The 13,050-nt window shown below is 39.8% G+C and overlaps 1 protein-coding gene across 1 annotated transcript; it reads right to left on the minus strand.

The window, feature by feature from the left end:
• Positions 1-8,462: 8,462 nt before the first annotated feature.
• On the minus strand, positions 8,463-9,581 carry LOC116029627. The gene has a single exon (XM_031271674.1). It carries the CDS (start codon positions 9,579-9,581, stop codon positions 8,463-8,465), a length of 1,119 nt encoding a protein of 372 aa, XP_031127534.1.
• Between the last annotated feature and the right edge of the window lie 3,469 nt (positions 9,582-13,050).

Here is a 13,050-nt window from a genome sequence, read left to right on the forward strand (position 1 = left end):
GTAGAGATGCACATCTTCTTACAAGAAATATATCCATTTTTTGGGTGGTAATATTTGAGGTCCGACTAATGAACATTTAAGATAAGACAAACAATTTGTTGTCAAATCAATACTTTTCTGTATAATTTTTTTATTTTTGCATTTTCATTTTTTGAAGGAAAAAGGGACAACTATGCTTATCAAACGTTGAAATTACACCAAACATGAACAATAGAAGCAAGATCTAGAGTACCGTGTACTGGAATTACATATGCCAACATCTCCTACTTTAGGTAATTGCTTAAAGAATTGTTTCACAAGCAAGTGACAACTTATCCTGTTTGCATACGCACATAAAAGGTTATCAACTAGATGAGAATGCTATATGCCCCTACATTTACAATTCACAACAAAGTTACTTCCTGATGTGACAAATTTTAATAGGTTGGCATTTGAAAAAAGAAAAAAGAAGCAAACATATTAGAGTTGCCACGTGTACAACGCAAAAGTTCAGAATGCATCCAAAATATGTCAAGGGCACCCAAGATTTGTAAAAGTTTAATATAGTCCAGTAGAGTGCACTTTAACCTATTCAGGGTGCAAATTGCGCTCTAGACTTGGGCAGTGCCGGTCTAAAATTTAGGTTAAATGCCTCTTTTTCAACTTGCTCATCATGGCGAATCATTCAATTTGCATTCAAAATATCAAAGTTGTAGACCATCCTCTTAACTTTCTTTAGAATTTTCAATCGCCTGAATCCAACATTGTATGAGAGAGATATAGTAAAAATATTAGTGTTGCCATGTGACGTGGCCCAGGCATGGCCAAAGTGATCTTTTTGCCTTTTCCCATTGAGTTGGTCTGCATAATTCAACCTAACAACACCAAAACTAAATCATGGACGAGCACAAAAAAAAAAAAAAAAAGAAAAAAAAAGAAAAAAAAGAAAAAATCAAAAGAAAATTTGGGTTGCCTCCTAAAAAGCGCCTGATTTTAAATTGCTAGTTCGACGATAACTTTCATGAAAATTCAATGAGGGATTTAGGAAGGAAGGATCACTTTTCTCTATTCACTTTACTTTCAATATATTTCTTCAAGTGATGACTATTGAAAAACTCTCATAAGCTCAAGTCCATCACCATGTATTCTAGTGCTTCACATTCATCCATTTTGAGCACTATGCCTCCCTCCTCCTCAACTTCTTTCTCGACCCAAAACTCTTAACAAATGTTCCATATTAATCCTAACATTTAGATAGTATTCTTGAACTTGATCAATTTCATTATCTATATTCACCACTATTTCTTTGCTCTCTTCTTTTGTTTTCTCTACAGCGCCAACTTGTTCTTAACTTCTCTTCAACATCATCTTCTCTTCTTGTCTCCTCACCCTCATCATCTTCAATATTCTTCATAAGCTCATCATCATTTTCTCGACATTATTTTTCTTGGATATCCACTTCTTTACTTAGGGGTTCATCTTCATCACATGACTTTGTGATCTCAACAAACTCATCATGGCCTTCTCTACCACCCTCAAGGAAGATAAGTTACACTTGCTCATTTGAAATTGATTCAGTGTTACTAGGCAAATCCCTCTCTGATTCCTCCAGCAGCTTCTTGATAATGCAGTTAATTTCTTCTCGCTTATGCGCGAAAGTCTCTATATAGAGGGCCAATACTTGATCATAAGTGGCATCGGATTTATCTATATTGGTATTGGTTTTTTCCTTTGAAGGCATTGGTTTTATCTATGAAGGTTTTAGTTTTCTACTCAAACTGTGCCATCAACTCTTCCAAGTTACATTTTGGTTGCTCATCAACAACCATTGTTGAAACAACATTGGTTTTGTCTATGAAGACATTGGTTTTCTGCACTTGCCATTAAATCCTCTAAGTAACTTTTTGGTGTTGGAAAAAATTAGCAAAAATGACATTTTAAGTGGCTATTTTGTGGTACAAATATATGCAGGGTCCACTTTCGATTTGAGTCATGTCAAAGTGGATTCAGGTTCTTTGTAGTTAGACGAAGTGATTGATATATTGTATGCTCAAAATAGATAATGAGAATGAGAAATCGATTCTCAAAATAGACCTATTTGAGTTGGAAAATGAAGGTGGAAAGGCTTTAGAGCAGCCTTTGTCCCGCATTGGAAAAATAATGGGATTTGCACCACTATATTTACGTAAGTTGTGGATGAGCAGGTTCTAACTTTGAGCATGGGTGCTCAAAACTTAGAATCGCACCTTTGGGAAGCAGCAATAAGGTTTTTAGGAGAGAGTGCAACTTGACTCGTTCTTACAACCTAGCGAAAAATCATTTTCGTTCTTGCCTTGATTCCAAAAATAATAATCTTTTTCGTAGGATTATTACTATAAATTTTTTGTGTATTTCGATCAACATTTGGTTGCTCATCAATAGCAATTCGTAGAGCATACATTAGATTATCCCAAGAAGAATTAGGGTAATAGGAATATTGAGGATAAGTTGTTGGGTGTTGAAGTTATAGATAGTGTGTGTATTGATATTGATGATAGGGTGGTGATTGTTGAGGGTATGGATAATATTGATTTTTGTATTCATCTTCCATGTCCCTAGATGGATACTGTGTCTATACATTTATAAGTTGGTGTGTTACTTTGGTCGTGTATGGGGCTCATCACATGATGATACTTTAGTATTTTTTTTTCATGTCTCTCTTATACGGTATCGAATTCAGGTGATTCAAAATCTATAGAAACCAAAGACCTAGTGGCACCCGGTGTCCCGATTTACACTCCCACATGGATGATGGGAGTGGGTTCGAGCCTCAGTGGAGTCAACAGTTGACTCTTTGTGCTTCGGTAGGTTGAGAAAGTAGCTATGAACATATGCTTTCTAGATTCTATAAAAAGCTATTTTCCTAAAATTATAGTTTTATCAATTTCAAAATCTGGGGTGAAGTTGTTGCATGTGCAAAGTTTGCTATTTTCCTACTTTTGCAAATCCTTAGAGTTTTGTTGTTTATGTAGCTAATAACAATTGTTTATGCCTAAGACCGTGAGACATTCTAATCTATTCCAATATCTTTCTCAAGAGTGTCAACAACTAATCCTAGGTTGATTAACCAAAATCCCTTCTAAATCAAAATCTTTCCTAGTGATTGCATTCTAGATTTGTGAGTTCTACTAAACGATTTGACTCAAAAATATAGGATTAGTGTCATCCTATCTCTAGGATTGCATTCCAATCCTTCTAATTGAGTAGGATCTACATGACCTCAGGATATCTCTATCTCAAATATAATGCACCAATCAAGAATCTAATAAGCATGTAATTATTGATTCAAAAACAGTCAAGAAACACAATTGGATCTAATGATAAACAATCATAAATTAGCAAGAAACAATTAAGAATATGGTCTCAATCTAGCGCTCACCATAAATCTAAGCACTACAATGTTTAGCATCTAAACATGGAGGCAAACACCAAAAAAAAATTTTAATGAAACAAGAAAAGAAACGAAGAACATAGGAAAACACCTTTAATTGGTGAAGAAATCTTGAGTCCAACCTTCCTCAACATGTAAAGATACATTTCAAAGAGTGATTGAAGCCCCCAAAAGTTTCTTGGAATGTTTATTGAAGTCTAGGGTCGAAAAATCTTTCAAAAGGGTTTAAAACGTTGCTTAAATAGAATCCAGAAAACTATCACGCGCATTGATTTCTTTCTGTGTTTTTCTTCATGTTATGTGATGGGATCTTTGGACATAAAAGTTATAGAGGAATATCCTAGCTTTCTAGGGGCACTTAAATAACCTTATTTAGACTTCATATAAAAGAGATATGACTGAAATACTATCTACATGTTGCTAGACCGTGTCACTGTGCGCGTCAAAATATATCCACCGATTTTACCTTGATTTGGGCCGACTCTCTTAAACCTTTGAACATGAAAGTTTTAGGTAACTTTCTTATATCTATCTATAAACGAAGGGGGGAAATAATGAAAACAAAAACAAGATTCTAAGACTCATTGTGACTGTGTGTAAGTGAGACTCTACCATTACTCGACCCTCTTTCAGTTACAAGAGTTATTCCTACGTGTTCCATATTTTGAAAATGTTATGACACCACTTATGAGGCATGTTTTATTCAAGTAAAGCAATTATTATCATTAGAATCATTTTTCAAACCATGTGACTGAGTACCACTATTTTGCCAATATCTCTCAGAGATAATTTCCCACTCCACACTTAGGAGATTACATTGTCCTCAATGAAAGAAAAACAAATAAAGCATAAAGAGTGAGGGATAAGGGTAAATGATACTCCCATGAGACTGATCTTATACTACTCCCAACAATCCATCCTTAGAATTACTTAAAGGCTTTTTCCAAACGCCAACAAGCACACTCTCACAAGTCCTTATTTCTTTTTTTTTTTTTGAGAATAAAAATTTAATGCATTAAATCAGAATCGAGAATACTCGCAAGAAACAAAGGAGGAGAGTGCAACCACTCCCCGCAACCTGACTCAGAAACGGCTTCCCGAGCTAAAGCGTCGGCAGCACGATTCGCAGATCGCCTAGCAAACCGAAAAACTACATCATGAATCTGGGATGCAGTTTCTTTTACATCGTCAATAATAAGTCCAAAAGAAGAATTAAAAGATTCAGAAGATAAAGCACAAAACACAAGTTGTGAATCGGTTTCAACATCCACATCGCCAAGGTCCAACTCTTTTAGCCAACTTAGAGCTTCTCTAATGCTCACCGCTTTCGCCTCTTCGACAGTGAAGGATCCCACACAAATGTCAGACTTTGCAGCTATAAATTGGCCCTCGCTATCACGAACAATCCATCCCATTCCCATAGTTGAGTTAGCTGCATCAAAAGCGACATCTGTATTGATTTTCAGCCTGCCATATACTGGAGGGGACCACTGATCCGGTTCATTATATTGCATGTCATGTACTGCATCCACCTCATTGACATGCCTCCAATTCTCCAGTAAAGAAAACGCTGCATGAACCATGGTATTGCGAACATAAGCGATCCCTTTCCACACTGATTCATTTCTGCTGCACCAAAGGCCCCAACATAGCATAGCAAGTTTACATGAATTGTCATTCGTGAGTAATGCGAAATGTGCGAAGAACCAGTTCGTAATATTACCGTTCGAGTGAGGGAGAACTGGCAGATTAACGGCATTCCACATCAGTTTGGCTTCTTGACAATCAGCGAACAAATGAGCTGCTGTTTCTTCCTGCTGGCCACATAAATGACATATAAGTGAGCATGCAACATGTTTGGTAAATAACGCATCACGTGTGGGTAGATAACCAGAAACAAGCTGCCAACAAAAGTTTTTTACTTTGGGGGGCACCTTCATGTTCCAGAGTTTCTTCCATGGCCGTGTGTTTTGGGCTTCACTAATCAGTGCCCTGTAGCTCGACTTCACCGTATACCGCCCTTTAGAATCATGCCTCCATATCCATGTGTCAGGTGGTTTTCTGTGACTTAAGGGGATATTGAGAATAAGTGCAGCATCTCTTGGTTCGAACACATCCCTAACGCAGTCAGTGTCCCATGCAACCTCATTCAAGCGAAACAAAGAATGTACTAGAGCTTGTGCAATAGACTCATGTAGTGCCGATGAGACTTTAGGATTATGTTCATCCGGTAACCAAGGATCACAACCTATCGTAGTAGAACACCCATCACCTATACACCTTCGGCTGCCCTCCTTCAGTAAATTTTGGACCTCCATCATACCTCTCCAAATGTAGGAGGGGTTACTACCTAAAAGAGCAGTGAAGTAGGAGGACCTCGGCTAGTATCTAGCTTTGTAAACACGTGCCATCAACGAGTCTGGATTTGTCACTAACCGCCAAGCTTGCTTGCTCAATAGGGCTAGGTTCATCTCGTGGAGTTTACGAAAGCCCATACCGCCACTTGTTTTTGGCGTACACAAACCCGACCAACTCCTCCAACGAATCCCTCTCCCATTACCAATTGTGCCAGTCCACCAAAACTCATTCATCACAGTTTCCATTTCCCTGCAGAGACTCAAAGGTAACAAGAAGACCATCATGGCATAAGAGGGAAGAGCTTGAATCACATTCTTTAAAAGAACTTCTCTACCGGCGCGTGACAAGAATTTTGCATTCCAACTGCGGACCCTATTGAGAATCTTCCCTTTTAGGAAGCCTAGGATCTCCCTTTTGCGTCTGCCAATTAACGAGGGAAGACCCAAATACTTGTCTGAAGTATCCCCTTCACGAACCCCTAGCACCTCAACCACCTCATCTCGGACTTGCTGGTTAACATTAGAACTGAAACAGACCATAGACTTATCATAATTAATTTGTTGACCAGAGGCTTTCGAAAAGGTGTCCAGGACTTGTTTCATCAGTGTGCTCTCATTAGTATTCGATCGAAAAAATAGGAAACAGTCATCAGCAAACAATAAGTGTGAGATTGGTGGTGCTCCTCGAGCAACACAAGCCCCGTGCAATGCCCCTTGCCTCATATGTTTCTCAATTAAACCACTCAGGCCCTCAGCAACAAATAAGAAAAGGTAAGGTGATAATGGATCACCTTGCCGAAGGCCTCTTCCCGGGATTATTGGGCCAAACTTACGTTGCTCATGCAGAACATGATATTTAACCGAGGATACCGTTTCCATCATCAGCTCTACCCACTTCTCATCAAAACCGATCCTTAACATCACAGCTTTTAGAAATTGCCACTCAACCCGGTCATATGCCTTGCTCATGTCAACTTTCAAAGCAACAACTCCTTCTTTGCCTTGAGTCTTACGTTTCAAAAAATGGTGAGCCTCATATGCCAACATGATGTTATCCGTAATCAACCTGCTCGGGATAAACGCGCTCTGTGCTTGAGAGATAAGACCATTCAACACTGTTTTCATCCTATTAGCACACACTTTCGCTACTACTTTATACAGCACATTGCATAAAGCTATCGGCCGGAGATCTTTCATTGAATCAGGATTAGGCTTTTTCGGGATGAGTACTATGAAAGTATCATTTGCCTTTGATGGCAGCTTAGCAGTGTGTACAAAGTTTCTACAGAACATCGTCACATTGCTCCCTACAATGTCCCAAAAATGCTGAAAAAAGCTAGGCCCCAAGCCATCAGGGCCCGGAGACTTATCCGGGTGCATTTGGAGGACAGCACGATGCACCTCCTCCGCACTCACGGGTTGTAATAATCTAGCATTATTTCCCGGCACCAATCGCGAGCATATACTGTCCAGGACTTCATCCATATCACACTGTGAGGCCGTAAACAAGTTTGTAAAATAATTTAGCATTACCTCACCCATTGCCTCAGGAGTATCAACCACACTGCCATCTTCAGCCCTTAAATGTTTAATCCGGTTTCGTCGTCCTCTAGACTTTACACTATTATGGAAGTATTTGGTGTTGAGATCCCCATCCCTATACCAATACTCCTTAGCCCTCTGCTTCCAATAAACATGCTGCTAATTGAGCAAATATAGGAACTCATTCTCCGTGTTAGTATACTCATTGAATCCCAAGTCGTCACGACGCATACGGAGTTGTTCGAGCCGACTTTTACACACATCAATCTTCCGCTGGAAATCTTTGTTGTAGTTTCGCCCCCACTTTCCCAGGGCAACACCGCATGCATCAATGCGGTCCAGTACATCCTGGCCCATAGTCCTAGTCCAACTGGTGGTTATTATTTCTCTGCATTTGTCTTCACGTAGCCATGCATTGTCGAAACAAAACCGGCGGTGTCGAGTACCATTTGTCACCACCACCGGAGTGAGAACCAGTGGTAAGTGATCACTGTATGGGCAAGTTAAAGAACAAGCCCCTGCCCCTTCAAATAACGCCAGCCATGAATCTGTAGTCAGTATGCGATCTAATTTTTCCTCAACCATGTCCGGAGTGCCACGAGAGCGTTCCCAGGTAAACTGATTTCCTTCAAACGCGAAGTCCTGCAAACTTGTGTCCGCCACAGCCTCATTGAAACCAGTAATTAACCAATTGGGATGGGGATGACGCCCTCTCTTTTCAGTTTGGTGGAGTATATCATTGTAGTCCCCCATTATTACCCACGACAATGTGCTCAACCCAGACAACGTACGCAAAAACTGCCATGAAGCTCTTCTTCTTGCTCTTTCTGGAAAACCATAAAAGCCAGTAAATCTCCACTTCGGGCTTCCAACATCAAGAATCACAACTGTGTCGATATGGTTGTCCGAGAATCCCGTTATTTTGACCTCCACTGAGTCATTCCAGAACAAAACAAGACCACCCTTATGTCCACACGCATCTACTACGAACATATTCTGATACCCTAACTACACCCGTATCGGTTCCAATTTCTGCGTTACCATAAACATTTCCATTAAAAAAAAAATTCTCGGCCTCTTTGCGCGGATAATATCCGCTAACACTCGAATTTTTGTTGGGTTGCCAAGCCCCTGACAATTCCACGTTAGGAGACTCATAATTCTAGGCGAGCCTGCTGAGCAGAGCTCGCACCATCCCCATTTTTTGGAACCTCAATTTCAATATCCATCTCAGACATGCTCGCACCAGTAAGTGGTGTCTCAGTATCCACCCTCTTACGCTTCTGCTCCGCCACCACAAACTCAGTGATATCCCCCTCGTCAGCATCATGTGTTGTAGGAACAACGTTAGTTAAGGGATGTATTACCTGTGGCACTTTTCCCTTATCGGGTGCCGTAACGCTGGTACTGGCACCTACTTGAACTGCTGCCAACATGAACACAGAATCTGCCCCCGGTGCCGTCCAAGTTTTCTTTTCAACATTCGATTCCGGGGCAACAAATCGATTAACAGCAAGAGGAGCCGTTCTTCGAGACCCCGCTCGCATATAAGCCCCAAACGGCTTCTCAATATTGGGATCAATACCATGTAGAGCCCTTACATAGTATTTATCACCATGACCGATTATCCCGCATAAAAAGCAAAATGTGGGGAGTCTTTCAAACCGAAAATCCACGACTGCCCAAGTACCACTGTCCCTCTTCATCTTCATATGTTTTTTAAGCAGCTTCGAGACATCTATCAGTACCCGGACTCGGTAATATGTGCCCATGGAACCGTCAAAGTTCCTATCGTCTGATCGTACCCACTCACCCAGAAAGGTGCCAATCGCTTTGACTACTACCTCAGATCGAAAACCAACTGGGAGGGAATGGATCTGAACCCAAAACTCGACATGCTGAAGTTGTACCGTTTCCGGATCATCCCCAGGGAGTAGCCTGCGCATAACCAACAAACTCTGCTCATACGTCCATGGTCCTTCGTTCATCACACGATTCAGATCGCCCTCATGGTAGAACCTTATCAAGTACCGTTTTGTTGGGAGTTGTCGCATAGTGACTCCCATTGTTGGACGCCATACAGTCGCCATCGTATCCTGGAAGAACGGGAACTTAATGTTCCTATCAGTGATCAGACGACCAACTGCATAATAGCCCACATCATCATCGCTGTCGCCAACCGTAACATTTGGAACATGCATGGACATGTCCTCATCATCCACATCCGCTAACGTTAGGTCTGCGCATAACGTTTCTATGTCGGACGTCTCCATTGAACAGACAAAACACCACCCGATTAGCAAGAAGGTCAAAACCCTAGATAGGTGCAAACCCTAGAAGAAAGCTCGCGAAGGAAGCAAGAGAAAAATATTCTTTTATATACAAGTCCTTATTTCTTTTATTACGATCTTAACATGCAACCTTACCTTGGTACTTGGCACCAATCCCAAAACTGGAAGATATGAAAAAATCGGAGCTCCTAAATCAAATACTACAAAAGCTGGTAGAGAATGCACTTAGTAAGGTACCTATAACCACCTCACTGGCCTGTACTTAAGTCCTTGACAAAAATCTTTCCCTACGGGGGTCCACTCCTAACATTGGGACTCTTGCCACTACTTCCATTCTTTCTATTCCTATTACTTATCTAATTCCTTGATTACGATCTTCATAAGTCAATCAATTATAATCTAACTTTGTTCTCTCTTGTCTTAGTTAACGGCAAGAATTCTACGAAAATCCATTGATACGCAATCCCACTCCTCTTAAGAAAATCCAACGATTGAGCCCATCCTTAGGGTTCACTCTTATTAGCCTTAACCTTTTAACAATTTAATTAATCTTCTTATCACAAGCTCAGCCATCTCTTGTCCCATTATTACCACCAAAATTCCTCCCTTAGGTCTTTAAACAAGTTATCACCTTCAAGGTGTATCGACTAAGTCGTACGATGTCCATATTTCATAGTTCACTTCTTAATTTCCTCACACTTCATTGGATCAAATGACTTACTTAATGTATCTTCTCGTCTTCGTGCATCTTAAAGGTTCAAGTTCTTCCTTTTTACTCATCTTAGTCTTCATTACTTCTAAGTTCACATCTCCCAACTTGTCCTTTCTTTGTCATTTAAAATGTAGATGGAAAGACCTTCGCGTGGTACAGTCCTTGTGTTATACTTTTCCATACTCCACAATTTCCAAGTTTAACTTTTAACCTCCAAGTTTAACATATGAGCGTCTTGATACACTCTCATTTGTACCTATTTTACTTGTGTTTTTATGTAGGTTTTATAGTTAATTGTGTGATAAAATGTTGTATCCAATGCTTATTTATTTGTTTTTATATTTAAAATGGTATAATGCTTGGTTTAGATCTTTTTGATGTGTTTAGAAGTGCATTAGAACCATTTGGGAGCAAAAGCCAATCCAAACGAGCCAAAGAGTTGAAATTCCCGCTACCATGGCGACACCTCGGTAATTGGACCATATCTCAGCGTAGGAATATCCAAATGAGGTGATTCTTGAACCATTGAAAAGAAGACTTCAAGGGCTACAACTCTTATGAAGACATCAAGGCTTGATTCAAAAGGGAAAAGGGTCAAAATCAGGACGCAAGTCGGAACTGCGTCACAGGAATTTTCGACGCGTCGAACTCAATTTTCCACCCGCCGAAAATCCCAAAAATGAGGCAGAATAGCCTCATTTTGGTGCTGTAAACATTCGACGCGTCGAGTGTTGCATTCGACGCGTCGAATGTCGCAGATCTGCGATTCCCAGCTTCTAAAAATTATCATTTTTGCCCCTCTTTCTCCACTCACTATAAAAACATCATTTTCTCTTCAAACCCTACGTGTGGGCTGCTGGTTCTTGTCAGAAAAAGAGGAAAAAGAACAAGGAAAAGAAGCTTCATCATCTCCAAAAGCCAAAGAAGAAATCATCACAACTTTTGAAAAGGAGATCAAAGAAAAGAGCTTGGAGGCATCATTTGGGAGAATATCTTCCTTTCTCTTTTCTATTTTGAACTTTATTGAATATTTGTTGGATCTATTTTAGCCATGTTAGGCTAAACTTTCTTTTGGGATTTTTGGGTATAAAAGTGTTTATGAACCTATGTGCCTAGTTCTTATTTTGTTTTAATGAAATATCTATTTGGGTTTATTGCTTGTGTTGCAATTGTGATTTATGTTATTGATACTTGTAATTAGATGCATATGATTGCTTGTACCCTTGCTAGATTTGTCTATGAATCAAAGAGCACCCGCAATTGCACTTGACTATTGTACCTCGAGAGAGGACAATTTGGTTAAGGGATATATTGTGAATAGCTCACGAGAGTGAGTATTCCAATTGTGAATAGCCCACGAGAGTGAGTATTCCATTTATTGCTTAGTTCCGATTTTAGATTGTGAGTAGCTCACGAGAGTGAGTATTCCAATTACCGTATTTTGGGTTTGAGTTACGAGAGTAACCTTTCCCTTTTAGATGGCAATTCTCCACACTTGTTTAACCCAAATAATTATTTCACTTTAGATTGGCACTAGGTGATTAAACACTTCAACTCCCAAAAATCCCGCTTTTACCTCTTTGAATACAAAAACCCGTTTGCCTTGTTTTAATTATCTTGTTTGCATATTCATAGATAATCATCCATTGTTAACGTAGGAATAGCTTCTTGCGAATATAATTAGTAACTAGTGCTTGATACCCCACTTCCCTGTGGTTCGATAACCCCGGAATACTCCGGGTATTTGTATGTGGTTTTATGCTACGACCACGTCTCTTCACCATCGACCCAGAAGCATCCACTTGGCATGATTTGACTCTTTCTTGGCGTGCCAGCATCCACTCTTATCGTTTCTTCAAGATTGAGGATCTTCAAGTCTTGGTCTTCGAGCTCCAATCACTTTCTTTATCTTGTATCTGACTTTAGTTGCTTGGAGATATACTTCAAATCTGGTGATTAGTGTAGATCTTGAAAAGAGGAACCGAGCGAGTGAAGATGTCAAATCCCTCGAATGTAGACTGCTACAGCTAACTCCGAGTCGCACGTAGAGCAGTCCTCTTCACTGAGTTGTCCAATTGTCCGATTGAGGAGATGCTTACGCCACTACCTTACTATTTCACATTAAGAGACATCCAAATCCCTTTTCTCTAAGTCCTAATTAGGCTCTTAATAAATCCAAAACAATGAGACTTACTAGGAAGATGCACACCATCAGGGTGCAATAGCCACAGGCATAAACTAGGAGCAACAATATACTAAAGCACATATTAAGCAAGTAAAGCAAACGCACAACCTCACCACGTTTCCTAGAAATCTCACAAATCCTAAGGTTTCAATTTAGGCTTCTCTATTCAAGAGACCACAACTTAAACATTCTGATTAGCCTGAACTCTTAAAGTCAACTCTTAATGTCTTAAAGTTCCAATCTTAGGGTCATATCCTAGGCTCAAACTAGGCTCTAATACCAACTGTAAAACCCTCAATTCTTAGGCATATTTAAGGCAAATAAAGGTCTAGAAATAGTTGAAAGATCAACAATTCAACTAAATAGAAGCAGAAGCGATTTTAATCCAACAAGGGGTGCTATGCACACTTAGGTTACATCAACATAAATGCTAACACAAAAGTCTACATAGTCAATCCTCAATAACATAGAAACTGAAATCTAAAGTTATTACAACCTAAATGTCTAAACATATTCTCAAAAGAAAACATCAAACTAGCCCAAGGGAAGGGGAA

The sequence above is a fragment of the Ipomoea triloba genome, chromosome 9 (assembly GCF_003576645.1).
Source record: "Ipomoea triloba cultivar NCNSP0323 chromosome 9, ASM357664v1".
Taxonomy (NCBI): domain Eukaryota; kingdom Viridiplantae; phylum Streptophyta; class Magnoliopsida; order Solanales; family Convolvulaceae; genus Ipomoea; species Ipomoea triloba.